Here is a 22,850-nt window from a genome sequence, read left to right as displayed (position 1 = left end):
TTGTAAGCTTTTCGGGGCAGGGTCCTCTCCTCCTGTACACTGTCTTTATTAGTCTGTCATTTGCAATCCCAATTTAATGTACAGCGCTGCGTAATATGTTGGCACTATATAAATCCTGTTTATTATTATTAATAATAATAATAATAATAATAATAATATTAATAATAATTACACTACAGCTTTTTTCCCTCATCTTTGAATTCAGCCAGTAGGAGAATCAATTGGATGTGACAATATGGAACCCAAAGAAAGAAGAACATTAGATATCATGCTTTATTTCCCAGAATCACTTCATTACAATGGAAAGAAGTGTTTACAAGAGGAGGAGGTAGACAGCCACAGTATTGGGCATTAAGTTATTGTAGGACTTCAATCTGTTAAAAGAAAACTAAAAAGTGTGAAAGGCCAGGGCTGTGTGAATAGATGCTCAACATCAGCAAAGCACAGCTACACAATGGGTTTTTGAAATTGTAAAGTTTATTTTCAAATGTAATACATATACTTTACAAGAATCAACATGATTGTTTAAGAATTTTCCTTTATCAATTTTGAGTTCAGTTAGCTATGTATACCCTACTAAAAACTTTGTAAATATTACTATACGATTGTTATATGACCATTGCAGACACACATAGTACCTGAGATTGATTCTTTACCCCCCCCCCCTTTTTTTTCTAGCTCATTGTTTTCCTGATGGTTCAGCTTTGTATCAGCCCTGTGAACCTTGGTAAAATATTAACAGACATTGCAAAAAAATATTACCTAAATCCAGAGGTTTATGAAGTGCTTCAGGGCATGAAAAACATGGGCAAATCTGGTTTCCTGCCATTGGCTGTAGCCTTCTTTTTCTTTAATTGTGCGGAAGGTAAGATGTTTGCTATAATATGCTTACTATATGCTATGCAATATTTTAGATTTAGATTAGATGATTGATTCAATGCAAATGTTGATTTATTGATCATTTTAATCAATATTTAGACATAATCTTAATCACAAAAATAAAAGGGTAAGGCATTTTTTTACAAAATTTAGCAGTTATATTGAACCTTAGTAATACTGATCAACTATTGAACAAATAAATGGATCACTGAGGATTGATTTGTAAGTTAATTGTTGTATTAATAAATGTAAAACAGAGTGAAAATCACATGGGGTCTATCTATAAAGCATTGAATCTGACATTCACTGCAACATTCCTTGTTAAAGAATCTTCCATCTCGATGTATTTTATTTGCAGTAGTTGATTCTCCACCAGGGAATGTTTAGGTGAACTTCAGATTCTTTCCTTTATAAACATACAGCTTTGTGTATCCCTAGCCATATAATAAAGCATTATATGGTTGTTAAAAAAGTGGAAGTGTTAATCATTACTTTAATAATCCCTTATATAGTCCAAATCTAATGTATTGCTTCTTTTTATCACACCACCTATGGTCACTGTGAGGGTGGTAGTACCAGTCATTGAAACATAATGTGTTACTAAAGCCAAAAACAAACATTTTATACATTGCACAGGTGTATCATCTGCATTGGTTTTATTTCTGAAATGACTGGCGTAAATGTGCTGTTGGTGCAGAATTCCTGTCCTAGAATGACAATGCTTATTCACTGTGCTGTAACAACAGAGGAGCAGTGTTGTCACCTTAGCACAGTGACTGAGTTGAGCCTACAGAACACCTTCATCACTAGTTATTTCTATAGCATGTCTGTATGATCCACAGTGGGTGGTTAACAAAAGCGGACAACTGTCCTATTCCCAAGATTGCCTCTCAAGACTTATTCATTTTGAGTGAAGTAGTAGGGTGCCCAAAGCAGCAGCTGTCAAGCTAACAACCACGCGCTGATTGCCTTAGAACTGTCCATGTGAATTTATTACCAATCCTAATCCTTATTCTGGGACTACAGAATTATTAACCTTTGTATTTGAACAAAAAAAACCCAGTTGGTATCTAAGCATGATTTTAAAATGAGATTTTGCCTGGCCCTGGTGACAAAACTCCACCCTTAAGTCACCCCAGCAAATCTGCTAAGTTAGTTATCAGGCCTAAAAAGATTGTTGTCAGTACCTATATGTACTAAAAATATTTTTATATTTTGATTGGAAATTATATAGCAGCTAAAGGAATGTGACAGGCTTCTGTGTATACCAAGAAAGAGGGGCAAAATACCTAACACAACTATACAAATGCAGCACAGTCGGCTCATTGGCTAGCAGTTATCCTTCCCAGTTTCAAATCTCGGCCTGGACACCATCTTCATGGAGTATGTTCTCCATCCCAAAAAGATGAAGATATGTTAATTGTCTTCTCAAAATTGGCCTTTTTGTGAGGCAGAAGTTGATTCCACTCTGGTGTAAATATATTAGTTACCACTAGATGGCACCAATAAACACATAGAGCAACCAGTGATCCACTGGTGGTCCGGAAGAAAATTTTGGTGGTCCACAAAAAAATTTGGACATTATTTGCAATTTTTATTAATAATAAAACAAAAATAATATTCTAATAAATTCGTATATCTTGAATGACAGTTTTCACCTTTATATTGCACTAAATTCAAAAACTGTACTAGAGATAAACAAGGGAGGCGCAGTGTGACGTCAGTGTAGTGATAAGTTGTTTGAGGCAACCATTGCCGAGTAGTGCGCTTCAGTATTGTTTTGACCATTACAACAGTCACCCCACTCCACGAATACTAATTTTCATCCGATTGTTTTATTTTGTTTGTTTATTTCTCAGATACTCTTTTAAGTAAGTATGATCCTAACTGTGTATTTCCTTTAACTGTTATATTTAATTACATCAAATAGTTTGACTTTCATAAATATCATTTCTTGTTTGGTCTTAGATTCAATTGAAATAAAACCATAATGAGTGACCAAATGCAAATAAATATTTCGCTTTTCTTTAGTAATACCAAACATAATGCAACTAATGATATTAGTAACAATAGTAATACTTTACTTAACTGTGAGCTGATCAATGAATCAGAGCCTCCACAGTCCTTGTCAGGCTTCATAAGGAAGATCATTATTTTACAAATGTATTTATCTTTTTAAACAAATTCATACTAATGGTCCGTGGGATTTAAAATTATGAATTTAGTGGTCCGTAAGGTCCGAAAGGTTGGCGACATAGGGTACAATTGTAGAAAATTGTAATTGTAGTTCCTAGAATGGCCATTGTTTTTCTAATAATGGCAATACTACAATGAATGGAAATGTTCTTCTTTTAATGTCAAGAAATAGCAGAAAAAGCATAACAAAGTATTCATGATTTCAAAGAACAAACAAAACATAGTTTATAACATTTTCAAAAGGAAGGCATTTTATATGTTGGTTAGAAAGCATAAGTTGATCAGTGTGTAAATTGTGGCAGCTTATAATAGTAATGCATTTAGAATAAATGATGTAAAAAGTCTGATGAAGAAGATGTTTCTGTGGAATGCGTACATTTTAAGAAGTTTTAGTAATTCACATCTGGTTTTGCTCATCCTCTCTGACCAACATACAAAGAACATATCTTTTAAAAATGTGGTAAACAATGTTTTTGTGTGTTTTTAAATACTTAGTCTTTGCTTCGCCCACTGGACCCCAACCGCCCTGGCGTATGTGTCAGCCTAGCATGGCCGATCGAGAGGGCCAAAGATCACCTGAAGTAGAAAGAAGCAAAGAGTGATGGCAATGCCCCGTGTTAGAATGCAGATAGGAGAGTCCCATTTAGGTGGACTAGTATTAACCCAGATAAAACCCAAACAAAAAGTCTGACATTCTCTTTTTAAGATTATTATTACACTGTATTTATATCGCACCAACATTTGACGCAGCACTTTACAAAATCCATAGTCATGTCACTAGCTGTCCTTCAAGGGGTCTCACAATCTAATGTCCCTACCATAGTTATATGTCATTATCACAGTCTAAGGTCAATTTTTGAGGGGAAGCCAATTAATCTAACAGCATTGTTTTGGGATGTGGGAGGAAACTCAATTACCCAGAGTAAACACACCCAAGCATGGGGAGAACCTGCAAACTCCATGCAGACAGTGTCCTGGCTGTGATTTGAACATGGGACCTAGCACTGCAAAAGCCAGAGTGCTAACCACTGAGCCACCATGCTCAGGCACCAAAATACTTGCTGCAAACACCAATGTTGATTTAAAACAGGCATTAATGTATTAAAAAGTAACAAAGATCACAAAGCTAGTTTATATAGACCTTTGTACAAGTTATACCTTATATTATATTATATATTATAATATATTGTAATTATATTCCCTTCTTCTACACATTTCGCTGATTTCTTTCTTCTTCCTCAGGAAAGATCAAGTTGGGAATATTACATCTTTTCTAAAAACAGCAATATAATTTGTAAATTCCTTTAGAACAACGATCAGTGCTATAAATTTATTCAAACCTATTGGTAGTGGTGAGACTGGCAATAATAAGACCAAATCAATACATATATGCAAGGGGGTGCTGAGAAGTTCCTGGCTTTGCCCTTTTCCAGATGAAATAGAAAAATGAGTCTGGGGGCATATGACAGCCTAATCTTAGTATGTAACTGTGCAAATACGAGTATCAGGTCTTTGCGATTCTTAAAACTGTTTTCTCTTTTAGTGAGAAGCTGTGATGGCAGAGGCACAAGCAAGTTTCACGTCATTGGAGTTACGGGCCGTCATGAAGTTTTTGTTTTTCCAGGGAAAGTCAGCAAAGGACAATCACACTGAGATGTCACAAACACTGGGGGAGAAGTTTCCTTCCTACAGCACTGTCAAAACCTGGATATCTAATTTCAAGACTGGGCATTTCACCTTTGAAGATGAGCCCTGCAGTGGGCTTCCCCCAACCTCAACTGACCCGGCAACCTGCGATGCTGTTCATGAGCTGATTATTGAGGACCGGCCAATGTTCAAAAAAGATAGCCCAGATACTTGACATCTCACGGGAGCGTGTTGGGTTTGTTATCACCACTATCCTAGACATGCGCAAGCTTTCAGCGAAATGGGTGCCGAAATGTTTGAACAGTGATCAGAAGTAGGAATGAGTTGAAGCATCCAATGCCATTTTGGACCATTTTGAAGCTGCACAGAACTTTCTGACTAGGTTAGTGACTGAGGATGAAACTTGGCTCCACATCTATGATCCTGAAACCAAGGAACAGTCAAAGTAATGGCCCCACAGTAGGTCCCTGCGGTCGAAGTAGTTTCGAACCCAAAAATCGACAAAGACCGTATTCTGTTGGTGGACTGCCTACCTCAGGGCTCTAGAATCACTGGACAGTATTATGCTAACCTCCTGGACCAGCTGAAGGAGGCAATTAAGATGAAACGCAGTGGAAAGTTGACCAAAGGGATCCTTTTTTTGCAGGACAATGCACCTGTGCTCACGTCCAACGTTGTGGCTGCCAAATTGAACACCCTGGGTTTCCAATTGGTCCACCATCCCCCCTACTCACCTGACCTGGCTCTTTTGGACCATTATCTGTTCCCGAATTTGAAGAAACACCTGATAGGACAACGTTTTGAGGACATTTCTGACGTCAAAGATACTGCTGAGAGCTGGTTTGCGGCCTAACCAAAGGACTTTTATTTGAACGGTCTAAAAAAGCTGCAACTACGCTGTACCAAGTGCATCAGTCTCAGGGGGGAATATGTTGAATAAATGTGTTATTTCATAACTCTGGTTCTCTTTTTTCTGGGCAAAGCCAGGAACTTCTCAGCACCCCCTCGTATATATACAAGTTATATATATATATATATGGAACAGATGGAGCTTTTTTTAGTTTTTTTCCCATGTGGTGATTACACATTACTTTAGGCCAACTATCCTAACCAAATGTCTCAGTGCACTTCCCTTTATCAGATACTAACCAACTAGTTCATGGCCAAGGGATATTGCTTACTGTATATCATAGCTAATTAATGCAAAGAAATCATTTCTACATTCTAGGATCATTTAAAAAACTATCAATCGCTGTGTGCATTTATAGGGAAATAGTTCCCTAAGAAAAAGTCAGTATGATTTAAAAGGGCAACCAGTATATTTTGTTTTTCCAGTGGCCGATTTATAAATTATTGTGATGTCATTGCAGGGAACTTATGTGATCTCCCCAAGATGGAGAATGCAGTGATTGCCCCCTACTTTTACACTTTTACAAAGTTTTATTTCCCCATGAAAGAAGGGAAGAAGTTGTCGGTGGCTTGTTCTGCTGGATATACTTTTCAGTCTGGTAAACAAGACGAGACAATCACTTGTATGCCAGAGGGATGGGATCCTCCAGCAATATGTTTCAGTAAGTGATGCATTACATCTAATAATAATTAAAAATAATTTTGTTGCATTGAAAATCAAATTCTGACCTAGGTGTCTAGATACAACAAACAGTGTTTATACAATCTTTATTACTAAATCTGCTATATTTACCGATCCTGTTAAAGTACTGCTATTCTTAGTTAAAGTAATTTTAGCATGGATTTCCTAAGATGAAAACATCATCAAAAATGTTGATAAAGGCTGGTGTATACTATTTCTTTTTGCCTCCATGTTATCAGACATAGAAGGAGATATGTAAAAGAAATAAAAGCAAATGTAGGGGGTAATCAGCATGGCATAGCAAAAAGAGATGATCTACACTAATTACTACAAAAGCATTAACCTGCATCAGTTCATCAAACCTGTTGGTCATACTAATTGACTAATACAATACATTAGTATTAACATTTTGCAGGTTATTATATTACGTACCTGTAAAAGTAACACACATTTACAATTCTAAATAAAAGCAAACACATTTATGCAAGCGGCAATCTTTTTTTACCAGTATTGGGTCCTGTACAGGTGGGCCACAGATGAAAAACAATGCGGGATAAGGCCATGAGCAAGAGAAAGTTAAAGAAATGCTGGTCTAGACTATGCTTCCTTATTTTCCCTCCTGTGTTTATCTTTCAGAAAAATGTGTACAGCCATATCTGGTTAATGGGATTGTACATAATGGAAAGGACTTCTATAAAATATCTGAGACAGCTCAGTATAGCTGCTTTGAAGGTTATACAACCAAAAGTGGTCAAAAAACTGAAGAGATTAAATGTTCCTCTGGCTCTTGGGATCCCACACCAGGATGTTATCAGCTATCTGGTATGAGTGTACTTTTTTCTCCCTTGGCTTTGTTTACCTCTCTAAACATTATCAAAATTAAAGCAAATTAATGAATCACATGCAGGCTGTTTGTTAATCCTTAAAGCAGAACTGAAGCCCATATAAAAAATTGCTATCAAGGAACTATACTACGAGTGTCTTCTGCCATCACATTCTTTTAACTGTCTGCCAGGAATGTTTTGCCTGCCTGTTCCACTGCATGTGGTTTATGTAGAGAGAGATCAGGGTGGTGGAATAATACAATATATGTCATCAGGGGAGGAAAAAGAGGCCAGTTTGTAAGAAACATGACAACAGCAATGAGAAGCTCCTAGGGTTCTTTAAGAATTTTCTATATGAAAGACTCATATTTTCATGAGTTAAGAGAAGGATAATCCTTCTCTTAACTTATGAAAATATAGCGTTTTGTTACAAATGTGATCATCTCTTGAACAAACAATTGTTTACATTAATAGTTGAACTTACTTTGATGGAGAAATCATTGATCGTACTCCCACATTGGTTAGGCGCTATGGCTAATTTTTGTATACAAAACAGTTTTCCTACATGTAAGTTATTAGTTTGCTTCAATCAGTATTTCAGTGGGTTGGAGGTCAGGACTCTACATTGACAACTTTACATTTTTTATTCTCAATTAAAGGTACACTGCAGTCTAAATATATATATATATATATATATATATATATATATATATATATTACAGCAAAAATTTTAAAAATTTAAATATATATTAGATTATAAAACTAATTAGTGCTCTATATCTCACATGACCAAGACAACTGTTAGTGCGGGTTTCCAGTTTATACAAGATCAAATTGGAATGAATGGTAAATTCCAGCTTTTGCCGGTAGTTGCTTATTCATAAACAGTGTGCATAACAGATTGTTAGCACTGATTTAAATTGCTCTGAAGGCCCCTTTCAGAATTGTGTTTCAAAATCTTGCTTATAAGCACTCCTAGCTGCTCTTATTTAATTGCTATACTGTCAATCCTAGTGTTTGCTAAGTGCAATTGTGGTTGGGACGTGTCAAGCAACTGTGTAGCCATAATCTTACTAATAACTTTCAGGAAACTGTACAGTCCAAAACAGCCTCAGCTGCACACAATGGTTTCTATTCTGTTAAATGTGATACTTTGGGGGTGCAGTTGAGCCTAGAGTAGAATGCTGCAGTTATACACGTCTGTCACAGTCCTGAAGCTTTAAGGACACAATACTGATAACTGCTATTTTGGTATATGGCAAGTGAAAGAAAATTAGGTTGTGTTAGTATTTGACATCAATGATAGATCCATGTACAGGATTTATCATTGATATACTTTTCCTTTACAGAATTGTGCGTATTGCAGAAATACAAATATGATTAAATGGAAGGTCCAAAAATAGAACCATTCCTGTCCACAGAATTATTTTGGGCGCTATTCATTAAACAGGGAATCAGACATTCCCTCATTGGAATCTTCCAGGATAAGCAATATTTGATTTCCACCAGGTAATGTTTCAGGGAATGTCAGGTTCCCTATTTTATAAAGAGAGCCCTGAGAGTCAGTTATACCACTAATACAGTTTCATTATTTCTAGACAACTGGAAATGAGAAAATAAAGATTTTTTCAGTAATGAATGATTTTAAAAGTTATTATTGTAATTTTTAATTCTCAAGTAATATTTGATGTTACTTTCACATTTGCATGCTTGGTGCAACATATTTATATTGTTGTCTTAGTATCTGATTACTATCTTTATGTTCCAAAACATACAGTTTTTTTTTGTTTAGCAAACAGTACCCTGTACTGTAAAAAACATTAATCCAGGTTTCATTTCAGAACTATATGCATTCACAGTTGTGTCCAGTTAGTTCTGAAGTTCCAATGTCATTGATAACTGATGGTATACTCTAAGAGTGAGAACCATTGACTATGAAAGCCAAACAAAAAAAAAATTACATCACTTTCAGTCATACATCTGTGTGTGGAATCTGATAACATCATACACCAAAACATCCCCATAAAATTTGCAATATCATATAAAGTGCAAGAAAACTATAGGAGGTTGAAACACTTCATAGTTTCTGTTGTTTGTGATATGTTGTACATCAACACACGATCACTTGATGTAGTCAATGCAGCCGATGGTGTGAACGACATGCAATGAACGACTGCAATAGAAGTGAAGGAAGAAGAGCGCAGATGGGTGCCACTCACTCGTTCTTTCCCTCCCCGTTCCATAAAACAGCACTGTATGTACGGTGTTGTTTGTTCATCTTTCAGTCGTTTGTCGCTGGAAATGATTGTAAAAGATTGTTTACAATGACAATAATGAAACGTGTGTATGCAGCCTAAGACTTTTATTCTGTTATTTGTATTGATGTTACAGTTATTTTAGTTTAAGCTGTCAGATAGAAAAGATGTATTTTATCTCATTCTTTAAGTTCAATCTATTTAGACAGATGTGTAGCTCCGACGCTTGATAATGGAATTTACACAACAACAAAAATAAATTTTCATATTAAGGAGACCCTACAATACCAATGTAATCCAGGATACTATACCGCCAGTGGGAGCACTACTGATTGGGCTGAATGTCTCCGTCATGGCTGGTCATCAACTCCACACTGTACAAGTATGTTTTTTTTTGTTTGTTTGTTTTTTAATGGTTAATAAATGTAAGTTTTCATTTTATTAGTGATGTAGAAAGTATACCCTGAAAACCACTAACAAATGTTTTAAATTGGTGGTGTAACCATCAGATGCTAAATAAGTCCTCAATTCACACCAGGATTGAGCTTTTTTTCCATAAAAATCAACATATTTATAATGGTCAAACCAGTTAATTTACTGACAATACACGATAGCTGATAGTCTTGTGTACTGCTAATAGAATTTGTAGGGGGTTTAGGATCCCACTTGAAAAACTAATAATTGCTTCTTTAGTTGTCTAGTTTTTATAGACATCCTACTGCTTCAACTCATGTCCTGTATCATTACACTGGGGAACGTTAGATGTTACATTTGTTTTTTACTTATTTTTGGGTGGTGAATCGAGAAATGACTCCAGTTTTTTGCTATTACATCCAGTATTTACAATACAGGGTACCCTCCATTTTTTTCAAAAAAACATACAAAATTTACATACAATGAAAAAATATTGAAATAATAACATGAATGTACTGTTTTTTTAAATTTCTTTTGTACATACAAAAGATTTATTGTTATTCTATGACATGTTTTTTACAGTAAAACATTTGAAAATTATTCGGGTAAGTGGTTAAGGTAAAAATTTATGCTTATAGCTTTTCCTGGAGTGTTCAGTGTTAGGATAATCCCGCCAGATGCTCCAACAATAGTCAGCCATCATATGTACATCCCATCTACTCTGATACCGTCCCTCCATGACCTTCAAATCTTGGTGGAATCATCAAACCTTGCTCATCACTGACTGCACCAAGGTTTTCCGGGAAGTTACAAGGCTATGCAGAAAATGCACCTTGATGCTCATATTGCAACCAAGCATTTTGTAGCTCTCCAAGATTTTCTGGACATTTTTTGTGTAATTATTTGCTTGTGTGTTTCCTTAACGATGGCATTAAATGAAAACCAAGCATTTTTTTTTCGACTTCTGACATTGTCCTGATGAATTGTTCATCTTTGATGAGCTGCCAAATCTGTCGACCATCCAACACACCGTCCTTTATTTTTTCAAATGACAGGCTAAAAACGCCAAAATGAGGTACTTGAAACAGTCTCCTTCAGTTGGCAAAGCTTTACCAAACTGCTTCTTCAGACCCAGTTTCATGTGCAGAGGCGGGAATATATTATTCTTTCTATCAACAAGTAACTCATGTAGAATGTTTGGATCACTTGGTCTTAGGGCAGATTTTGGAGGCCAAATTCCTTTCCACCCAATGCCGAGGTCTGCTGTCCTACATGCACAGATAAAAGGGGTACTTGGTGTATCCGCATTGCTGACCAAGAATGAAGCATACCATTTTAAAGACAGCACAGATGACCCAATTGTGTTGGTGATATTGCAACAATGACTGTCTGCATATTCTTCACAAAGAGAAACTGAGTGGCCAAATGGGACTGACCCAAATATATTGCCATTGTGATGAAGGACAATAGCTCCGCTTTGAGCTATTGATGAATAGTCGCCATTCAGTTGAGTTATAGATTGGAATTCCCAATTCCTCCATTGAACCAGGTATGTTATGGCAATACACAAAGCCACTGTGAGTTCTAAAGTACTGGAGAAATGCAATTTCTCTGGTTCAAAAGTACAATACCTTAGTTCCTTTTTCAAGTAATTTTTTCTCACGCACTCTTGATGCTAGGAGTTCTGAAGCCTTCTTTGATAGTCCCAAATCAAGTGCCAAATCACTCAACTCATGCTGATCAAATCCCTTACGAACAGAGTCCTCTTCAATTTCAAACTCTTCATCATTGTCGTCTGAAGTTTTCACTATAAAAAAGTGTAATAGCCACTCTCGCCAAACCGTAGGTATACCAAATGGCATCTTATCACATATTCCCTTCGTCCACATCCGTAAACCCTCAACACACTGTTTGCACACCTTATGAGGGGCCCAAGACATCTTGATCACCAAGTTTAACTTTGAAATATGCCAAATAGGCTTGCTCTACAAATGTGCTGATGCTCACCCTTTGACTGGGAATGGTGAAACTGCCACAGATATAACAATATGAATCAAGGTTGTTTAGGCACTTACGACAAGAAACAGCAGAGCCAGACATGATCTGAAAGAAAGGAAATACATGTGTAAGTAGACAAATAGATTTTGCTTATTCACTACGTAGAGCAGCGCACAACCTCTGACCACACTGTCTTTGTGTGTAAATTAATAGCCTATACAAAATCCACGCTAAAGTAATCGCATTAATATAAGCGGTAGAGAATAAAAACTGACATGATAGAAGAAAACTAACTGCACTTTCAGAATCGGGATACCTATTTTAGTGTAAATAAGCGTAAAAATTAAAGTCAACAAAAAATGTGTTCAAAATTGTTCCCCAGTGATTGCTCTTTGTAGGGACAATGGTCGCCAGCTGTCTTCTCCTGTATTTATTTCAGCTGGTCCTCTAACAATGTGGCTGATGATCATAAATATGCACATAGTGAGATCCTGTGCAGGGACTTACAGTTTGTAGGGCACATTTCGTCTCCTGGGATCCATGACTTGAATATCCTTTGAGACTTCAGATTTACTGTTGTCAATAAAATTAGACACAGCAAAAGAACAGGAAGGTACAGAAATATTAAAAGTAGTGTTTTTGTTACTGGGTAGAGGGGAAGTTAATAAAAAATATGTTTAACTGAAAGGTTCACCAAGTTTCATTTAGATCTGTACAGTGTATTAATACGTGTGCATTAATATGTGTTACATCATGTATTACTGTGTATCGCATTTGAGCAGCCTATTGAAACAGAGCTGGCCACACACACTGCAGTGCACTATATTGTAGGTGCATAACCTTAGTGCACTGGGGTGCCATTTAAAATGAGTAGAGCCTCAGTGTTTTGATTTTGGAGAAGGAGCTTTTCGGAAGGGGACTTTGTAGAAAAAAAAAAAAAACATTTTCATTTTTATAAAAGGGTAGTTCACCCTATATCACCTATCACTCTCATATAGTGTTAAAACATGGTGATAGGTCTGGTTTATTGTTACAGCTGTTTTTATAAACATATGTCATTGTACGCACATTGTATAATTTGTACCTTGATTTAGAATCATCTTGTGGAAAGCTGGCAAACTTGGAAAATGGCCGATTCCACCCTGTAAAAGCATCATATGCCGATCGGGATGTGGTGCAATTCTTCTGTAAGGAAAATTATTCAATTAAAGGCTCTGAATTAATTCAGTGCTATTCTTATGGATGGGATCCTGAACCACCAATTTGTGAAGGTCAGTAACATTAATTGTTGTTCATGAAAACTGCCAAGTAAATTCAGACATAACTTTATAAACTATCTATTATCTTGAAAACACAGTTATACGATTATATACCAACATTACCAAAATGAATAGCTGCCAACAAAGGTCATCCGGTCCTGCAATTGCAATATTTGCCTCTAAATATGACCATCTTAATGCTAATTAAAGTGTGATTAGATTTTGATATTTAGCTTGAATACTACATAACAGCAATGACTTTTTTATAAGCAATGCCTTGTTTATTAGGAACACATAAGGAACACATAAACCATCTTTGATCAGCAGCCTGATCATGTTCTTTAAAGAAATCCTACAGCTACAACATTCAGAAAAGAGCCACCAGCCCTTGACAACAACATGTGCCTAATCTTTTTCTGTAATGCCTGTATTGTTTGAAGAAGGTAAAGATCCCCTATGTACAGTGTATACAGGTCATTGACCAGAAGAGTGTGCACCTATGCTAGCTGATAAAAGTAACCACAAAAAAACTGTCAATCAATATTCTGGTTAGTTTGGAACAGATATTTATGGTTTGGGTAAATTCTAGCAGACTGAAACAGCCAAAAGTTCTTTGTGCATGTTAGATCTCTCTGTTAGATTCCTTAATCTTTAATTCTTTTTTCTCCAATGCATGTTTTTTTTTTATTCTTAACTGTCATGCCTAGTTTAGAAGATGTTGCTGTGCTTAGACATGCAGATAAGAGTAAACTTTTCAGATGTGGAAATCTTTTGTCATATATTATATGGTATGAACTTAGGTTTGCAGTACTGAACATTTAAGGACCTATCCATCATAAACCTAGCATCGAATGGAGAAACTAGATATAGATCTGGAAACCTCCATCCCTGATCTCAGTCCGCATACTTTAAAGCAGGTAACACGGTTTATTTTACCCTAATTTTGTCAAATTGCCACAGTAGTCGCACATGGAAAGACAGAAGGCAATGTTTATCACCTGTGGTATATTTAATAGATTGTTCCTTGATCCCCAGAGAGATTTCTGAGTTTTAGTTTTTTTATAGCTTTAGTTTTAATTTTGACAAAAATTTCTAGGAGGATCACAAGGCATTATGAATACTTTGATTTAATTGTGTAGCTTTTATATACATACTACTACATATATACATACTATATAAATACTGGCTAATAATAATATGTGCATTTGGTAAAAATGCATTTGTAAAAACCAACTGGCTAACTATGAAGTAAAATAAAACTCACCAGGCCAATGGTACCAAAAGGGATATCCTAATAAGACACCAAATTTCACGATAGAATAATGAAAAAAGCCCTTTAAGTCAAACTAAACTCAGTAGGTGGTGAGTGTCTGCCATAATGAGCACCCCCAAATCACATCACCTTAGCCGCTGAAAAAATCACCTGATAGGAATAAAATAGAAATTTATATACCAACAGATGAATTTAAAAGAATGGGACTTTTAAGGAGCATTGACCACTTCAATAATAATTTTTTAAACCTTTTTGGGCCTTTGGACCAATAAACTTACAGGCTCCGGACCGTGCATGCGTGGGGAGCCATGTGTCACTCAAAAGGGAAGTAACTTCCCCCACAGTGATGTCATGATGCCAGAACCCACCCACTCCAGAAGCACCAACCGCCCTGAATCTGCGATCTGTACGGGGGGGTATGGACCGTGGCTCTGGCCAGTGGGCACCCCCCCCCAACGGGGCCCTTCTCCTGACCCCGCTGGGGGGAGCACTGGCCAGAGCCGCGGACCACCAAAGTTTTCTCACAGGCGACCGCTGCTCTAAACAACATTGTGAACATTTACAATGTCAAAGGGTATGTCTTAAATCAATATCATATTTATATGAAGAATATATCAAGCTTTATCACCCTTAATGCAATAAATACGCATATCACATGACAATTTCAATGCGTTTTGGGGTATTAATATATCAACACTTCCTCAGGAAATGTTTTTCTGAATGTTTTAAATTCATTTGCTGGTATCATTTCTCAGGAATGTGGTACACTTTAGTACATTTGCATAATCCCAGATTTTTTAAACCTTACTGTCTTTGCTGGGTGTGCGCTCACTGTCCTTCCAGATAAATTCTTGTGAAATGCAAGCAGGTAAAATGACCATCTTTTTCTTCCAATTTCAGTTCCTCCATTTTCAGTTGGGGGATGGTAGAGGGCAGGCATACGCTCTTAAAATGGGGATAGAGAGTGTGAAAAGACATTCCATTTTAGGGTTCAAATCAGGTAAATCATCTAAATGACTTCCAGAGAATTCTTACAGTGTTTCCTCTCATCAGTTTTAAATAAAACATTGTTTATGTGCAACAGAAAGAAAGAACAGATGTCCACCACCACCAAGACCAGCCCATAGCATCCTTCTCAACAACTCAGCCTTACATCGCAATGGAGACACTGTACATTATGAATGTGATGATAACTATAAGCTAATTGGCCCTGATCAAATCCATTGTGAGGACGGTCAGTGGACAACTCCACCTACTTGTATAGGTGAGTAATCAGCTACCTCCCTATGTTTTTAAAAAATATTTTGAGTTTAGATTAGCTTTTCTCCACTGTTGTACTTCTGAGAAACCCTTAAAATGTTTTTCAGTTGTCAGAGAATTCCTGCTATAATCAATGGTAAAAATGGTTTTTACGTTTCATGCAAGTAAGAAGAATGGTCCACCCACCCACCCCAGCACACAAAAAAAATATTTATATTAGTGGTTAGACTGCCACATTCATAGACAACTAAAATGTTCTTGGTTTTATGCAACTGATTCTGCCAAGTGGTGTTGATTTCTGAATTATGCAGGCACTATCTAATGGGAGGTCAGTCAGCCAAAGCTCAAAGATCCCTTGAAAACACCTGGAGGAACCCTAGGGATACCTGTATGGAGATAACTGGACCTGAGAATGGCTTAAACGGCTCTTTGTGGAGAGGTCCCTACCTTTCATCTTGTGTACACAGACACAAGTCCACAAATAAAAAAACATAATAAAAGAATAAATGGTGCCTAGGAAAGAGACCAATATTCTTGGAGTGGTAATCACCCCTGACATTTAAATATATATAAATAAATGGCACCAATGTCCGACTGTCTACAGTTAAATTGATATCCAATTTTTCTGGTTAAAAAAGTTATATCTTGACCCTGGTTGTTACATTATATATCTTTCCATCAAACTTTTTGATCTGATGAAGCAGTCTGTGTTCTCGTAATTTTCTTGATCCATTCTCAAACATATGCAACCATTGTGAACCTACTATGCAGCGTTGTTTGTCATAAAATTGTACTAGGAAAGTTTTCATATGCAAAGAAAGCAGTCTAGTTTTGGCTAATATATATTTTCGTTTCTAAGAAAAACATACTCCTAAAAAACATAGCTCATGCAGATTTACTGTCCATCCTACTTTCTCCCAAACACTGTTTATGGTCTCTATTGTGTGGTGTTTACTCCATAGTCCTCTTTTTCCACATGTGCTGGTGTAACCAATGTCTGACTTTGGCTGGGCAGTGAGTCTGCAAATCAGATATATTTTTACAGCTGGATATTTAGAAAAGATTGATTGTTGTATTTAAATTGTCTCTTTTTTTTTTTTTTTACAGAACTCAAAGAAAAGATAAAATGTGGCAAACCTCCATCAACAGACAACGGAACAGCTGTGGTAGAAAAAGAGGTTTATTATAGTGGTGATTCTGTATTGTACAAGTGTGTTGATGGATATGAAATACAAGGTTCAAATAAAATCATATGTAAGAAGGGCAAGTGGACAGAACCACCTAAATGCAAGGGTAAGTACACCTATGGAGAAATATGAAGTGCAAAATGTGCCCTAAAATTTTAAAACACCCAAGTATATCTATTCTTAGTCTAAAAAGCTGAACTGAAAGTTTTCTAATATTGCACCTTTTAGTGGGACTGACCCCCTCCCCACACTGCAGGAGTCAAATGTTTTTTGTTTAGGGGTGATGAAAAGGTGATATATGTTACTCCTTTCTAACTAGTTGGCAGTTGGTGCTCTTCTCTGCTCTCTGACACTCCCAGGATAAAAATGGACCCATCCCACCTCTTTTTCTAGATTGCGTTTGATGGCATCAGAGATTGTACTGTTCACTTTTCATGTCCACTGTTTTCTTTGATATTAATGTCTACCATTTTATGGCTTTATTAATATACCCAACAGAGCTGTGACATGAGAAACTGGCCAAGAAATAGCTTACAAAAGCCTCTATGGGCACTAAAACAAATGGCATGGGTTGCTTTAACATTAAGCAGACTATAACATATACAGTCTAGTTATTAGTTACCTTCTAATATGTTTATGTTGGAAATCTAATCTCTGTTTTCTCGTATGCATCAGCCAATAATGAAGACTGCCAAATCCCACCAAAAATAAGTCAAGGTGAGCTTACAGATGGGGCTCTGAACCGATATACTAGTGGCTCTTCCGTGGAATACAGATGTCACAGCTATCATTTAATGGAAGGATCTAAAACTATACACTGTACTCGTGGAACCTGGTCACAACCACCTAAATGCTTGGGTAGGTTAGATTTAAGTATTGACATACAATATCACATTTAAATGTTCTGTACCAGGAAGTTTTTTTAAATACTTACATTGATACTTCATCATATACAAAATGAAAACATTGAAAATATTGTTCATTTATATACAAAGGGGCCCAAAAATCTATACACTCTTTAACATGAAAAATATCTAAATATCTGAACTTGTTTTTTATTAGATTTCTATAGACATCAAAGGGTAGCTGTAAGTCATGTTTGACTTCTGCAGTTAAATTAGGTACATTAGCATCCAGACACTTCTGATTTCAGCAAGGAATATAGATAACTGAAATGTGTATACAATTTTTGGGGCCCTCTGTGTATGTCTTTATTGGACTAATGGTCACAAAGCATGTGATAAACCTGTAAATAAAAGTATAAAAGGCAGATAAGTAAAGAAGACTTAACTATTGATCAATCGTGGAAATATTACCCAAAATGGGTAGATGGTGGTAATAATGCAACTACTGGACAGGTTGCTTTTTGTAAATTAAAAATGCTATTTTTTTTTTTTGCAGAGCCCTGTACAGTATCTGTGCTGCAAATGGGAGCAAAAAATGTGGAGCTTCTGTGGAGCTTTGAGATTACCTCAAAGTTTTTACATGGTGATATGGTGGAATTTAAATGCATGGATGGATTTCACAAATCGACAGACTCTGAACTTAAGGGACTATGTCAAAATGGACAAATTCTATATCCAAGTTGTAGTATGAAAGGTAGAATATTAAGCCATAAGAAACATACTCCATGCATGGTGATACCACTAGATTTGCCAATACTTTCTTTTATACCTCCTTAGGTACAGTGAAGTCATGTGGCCCTCCTCCTGCTGTGAGCCATGGCACAGTTAACTCATCACTGCAGGTTCATATGACAGGATCTGTGGTTGTTTACCAGTGCTCAGAGCATTACTACTTGCATGGAAAAAGCACAGTGCGCTGCTCCAATGGACAATGGGATGATCCACCAGTCTGCATAGGTAAGAGTCTCTCACATACTTTTTTAATGATACCAAATGATCTCTGTTTTACCAATCTAAGAAAAATCAGGGGACCAGCCTCCATATCACAGTTGTCACTGAGACTTTTTAAAACCAAACTGCATGTTAATCTGCTCAGTTTTGTCTTCCTTGCTCCCTGCCCCCCAACAATCAACATGCTAATGAAAAGATTACCTGTTTTTTATTACATTCCTTTTTTATACCTGGGGAATCATCACTAGATCTCTGCACTTCCTTTTCTATTTTTTTTTTTTTTTTTTTTTTTTACGGAAAAGTTGATCTTCGACCGGTTGGACCCAAAGACTCCTAGTTTAGTATGAAGAAAAGTAAAAATACAAATTACCCTCAGCTCAGTCTCCTCTCTGGTGTTTGTTGACAGGTCAAGCAATACTACAAAAGACTGCCATGATTTTTTAGGGATAAGTTAAATCAAGAAAAACTCTGTAAACCTGATGTGTTCATTATGTTCAAACATTACCTGTTATTTTCTGGGTTTTTTTAATTGTCATGTACGATTCACGTTTTCTATTTTATTGAATAAAAATGTATTGAAACAAAATTTACAGATTAAAACAAAGTGGGGGGAAACCAAGTTTGAGAGGGGCAAAGGGGAGGCGTTAAACAACAAGGCATGGGGGGAGTTTACAATCTCACATCTACACAGGTGGAATTCCTGAAGGGTAGTAGTTCAGCCAAGGATCCCAAGTAAATTCAAATATATTGCAGATGTCCTAAAGAATACAAGTAAGTTTATCGGTAACCATGATCCAGTTGAGTTTAGGGTATATGGTTGCTAAAGAGATGGTTTAGGATTTCCATGATTTAGCAGGGAAAATGCACAAGCAGCCATGAAGATGTATCCAAGCAGATATTTAGTGGGTTTAGGCAAAGGCAAAGCTACTTTGTTAAACGGCACAGTCGGGAGTAATCTGCAGTGATACATTTACAACAGAAGTAAATAAATAAAGACTTTCTCCCAAAATTCCTGAGCTATAGGACAGGACCACCCAATGTACAAATACCATTGTAGCATGGTACTGTAATTAGGTTTAATTAAAGATACATTAAGTAATATTTTGAACAGGTTGAAGGCAGTCATATGCTAATTTTCTAGGTCCCACTCCATATTGAGATCTTTTTTGCATGCACTCATATAATTCTGTTTGGTGGAGGAAGAAGAGAGAGCAATATAAAAGAGAGATATTTGCCTTTTTGACTTATTATTTGTTTTGATACTCTCTTGTTTTGATAATAGGGAAAACTGAGCCACCTGCGCTGCTTGGTGATATCTTTGAAAGTGAGAGTCACCCAGTCATCCCTGTGATTTTAGTGCATACGTTGTGGAGCATGGAAGCCTATTGCCCTTATTTCCCCAAATGAAAGCCATAATTTTGTATTGAAGTTTAACAGATAAAGTACTCTGGGTAGCACATCTATTTTCACGGCAGCTATCCTGACAAACCAGAAGGGCGGGGAAGACGACAATCTGGCAAGGTCCGCATAGATGCTTTTAAAGAAGGGAACATAGTTGGCTTGCTATAAAGAATTGTAACGGTGTAAATCCAATCCCTAGGTATTGCAGTAAGTCATTCTGCCTTTCAAAACTGAAATTTTGTTTAAAGCACACCTAAACTAAAATTTTTACTCTGCATAAAAGGCAACTGTGGTGGACCCTGTACTTTCATGATGATCAGGGCTCTATGAACACGACTAAGCTCCAAGTGAGAATCTGAGATTTCTGGAGGTAAAGTGCACATGAAACTCTTTGTGATTTCCTCCATTTTTTCTACTTTTTCTGGCAGCCCTCTTATGCGGAAGTTGTTGCGTCGTGATCTATTTTCCAGATCATCCTATTTTAGGTTTAGTTCATCCAGTTGTTCATCGAGGGTAGGTATTTGTGCAGAATTTTGATTCACTCTAGAGATGGTGTCGTCCATCTTCTGCTCAATTTGGTCTAAGCGAGACCCCAGACTTTGAATATCTTGTTTTTTTTCTGATGTAAATGCAGCAGAGGTTTTAGCTAATTCAGCCTGCAGTAGATCAGCCTGCAGAGAAAGGTCCTGGGATGAGAAGCTTGCACTGGGGCAAGAGATCCCCCTTTTCCTTTTCTATCTGACCCTGCAGGGAGCAATCCTCCTGATGACATGGCTGGGAGTGCAATAAAGCCCTACCTTTAGAGGGCTGAGAAGCTTCTTTCATGACTGTGGGTGCAAAGGCTTGAGTTTGTAGCTGTAGCCAGGGAGACTACTCCCTGTGATGTGCTGACCAGCTCACATGCTGCGAGCCTACTTTGGGACGCCGCCATCTAGTTAGAGCTGAGGGGGTTTGTGACCTTGGACCATGCTCCTTATGTTTAGGTCCTGACTTCTCCTTCCTCCTTCTGTTTAGGTCCTGACTTCCCTGCCAACTTGACTAGGAGGACTGGGTGCTGAACAGGATTGCTGCTGTGCGATAGAATTCAACCGAGGGAGCGGTTGAACCAATCAATTTATCTGGGGGAGCGAGAGAGCAGTGGAGCTGCCTAAGGTGCGGCTTTCACCGGCATCCATGTATGCGTACTCTCCTCTAAACTTGTTTGCAATATAGATATATTGTGAATGGTCAGAGGGGCTAGTACTGTCGTATTTGTAGCTTCTGCAAATACGACAAACTGTGGTAATTACCTATGTTTTTGAGCATCCATGATTAGAAGAACTGAAATCCAAATAATGAACATGGCAGGTTAGGGACAGTAAAGTTGAGGAGGAATAAAAGGGTTAGATGATGCTCTTAATGCACACTGTAAATTGCCTAAAGTGTGCAGTGCGATCATAGAAAGCAATGTTACATAAAAAAGGAGCCTATACAGGTCACCATTGGCACTCTGTGCAGGACTTCTAAATACCAAAAATTATAGGCAGGTTAGTTTATTTTTTCGCAGACTCCCCTTTCCTCACTAACAGGTGCCGCTATGTTCACCAAGTGTACCCACGGGTTCCAAATCTTCAGTCATTGCCTGTCCCTTCTACAATATTGAACCTGCCTGTTTACATTTTTTTCTCATATTAGTTTACTTTCACTTTAATTAGTGTCTTGTATATGTGACTACAAGTTAGCTTTAAAGCAGACCCAAACTGCCACTTATACCGTGCCAGATTGCCTATTTAGGTGAGATTGACACCTTATACTTATTTCTGTAGTGCTCCCCCGCTGCTTCTTCCATTGCAGCCACCACCACTAACCCACTAACCCACCCAGTGTCAGCTGATATGAGAGTTCAGAGGGACAGGTGATGTAAACCTCTTCATTGTGCAACAGAGCTTGGAGCTAGTGATTGGCCATAAGACCCTACAACTGCATCATGGCGGATTGTCAAAGGTCGCCCCATTCCCTTAAGCACTAGGTATTTTACAGTGGCAGTCATGAAAGATGGAGTGCCAAGGAAGCATTGGAGTGGGTATTAGAGAGGTTAAATCTTTAAAATAGGATTTCTTTAAATAAAGCTATCCTACTCAATATAATTTGCAAATAAAATCTTTATTATATCTGCCTGTTCCAAAAGAGGACTGAACTATGAGGAGGTTATATCATTACTGCAAAAAGGTAGGAACTGGCTTTGGTACACCCACAATTCCTGTTTCTTAAAACAGCCTCATGAACCCCCTTTCTTGCTGTTATTTTTTGGGGGGCACCAGCTGGAGTGAATCATGTGCAGGAAAAATTCCAGTTTTATGATGGGTTACATCATAGAATGGGGGGTTGAGGGAGCTAATCAATATGACACTTTAGGTCTACTTTAACACTGAACCTCTATAAGTTAAGTTTTTTACATTTTATACTGATGCTAAACTAATGGATGTATTCTTGTCATTTTAAAACGGTTTGCATTTTTATTTCAGAACCATGTATTTTATCCAGAGAACAGATGAGTAAAAACTTTGTACGCTTGAAATGGAGCTTGTACAGTGATTACATTTTACATGGAGAGTTTGTTGATTTCTTATGCACAGCTGGATATGAGAACCACGGGACTACAGTTGCATTTGCTTTAAGGAGTGAGTGCACATTTGGACAACTTAAGTATCCAAAATGCATTTCAAGAAATGGATAGATAATAAAATGTTTTCTAGTGAACAAAAGCAATTAAACATGAAATAAATATCTGGAAATATGCACACAGAATTGCTAAAATCAAGTACCATGAA

General features: G+C 37.1%; 1 protein-coding gene across 1 annotated transcript; it reads left to right on the top strand.

Annotated features, from left to right (window-relative positions):
- Positions 1-716: 716 nt before the first annotated feature.
- On the top strand, positions 717-22,850 carry LOC140336752 (coagulation factor XIII B chain-like). The gene is made up of 11 exons (XM_072420093.1): positions 717-865; positions 6,093-6,293; positions 6,950-7,135; positions 9,598-9,774; positions 12,899-13,075; positions 15,421-15,600; positions 16,704-16,889; positions 17,459-17,641; positions 18,185-18,382; positions 18,466-18,645; positions 22,545-22,850. Exons 1-11 carry the CDS (start codon positions 796-798, stop codon positions 22,754-22,756), a joined length of 1,950 nt encoding a protein of 649 aa, XP_072276194.1. The 5' UTR covers positions 717-795; the 3' UTR covers positions 22,757-22,850.

This window comes from Pyxicephalus adspersus, chromosome 8 (assembly GCF_032062135.1).
Source record: "Pyxicephalus adspersus chromosome 8, UCB_Pads_2.0, whole genome shotgun sequence".
In the NCBI taxonomy this organism is placed as follows: Eukaryota; Metazoa; Chordata; class Amphibia; order Anura; family Pyxicephalidae; genus Pyxicephalus; species Pyxicephalus adspersus.
This window is presented reverse-complemented; position numbering and strand designations above follow the sequence as displayed.

What these genes read in the sequence shown, in the direction of transcription:
- LOC140336752 (XM_072420093.1), top strand. Translation starts at nt 796, where the DNA reads ATGAAAAACATGGGCAAATCTGGTTTCCTGCCATTGGCTGTAGCCTTC. An exon ending in TGAACCACCAATTTGTGAAG is followed by an intron (nt 13,076 to 15,420) that starts GTCAGTAACATT and finishes TATGTGCAACAG; the next exon opens with AAAGAAAGAACAGATGTCCA. An exon ending in AGAACCACCTAAATGCAAGG is followed by an intron (nt 16,890 to 17,458) that starts GTAAGTACACCT and finishes CGTATGCATCAG; the next exon opens with CCAATAATGAAGACTGCCAA.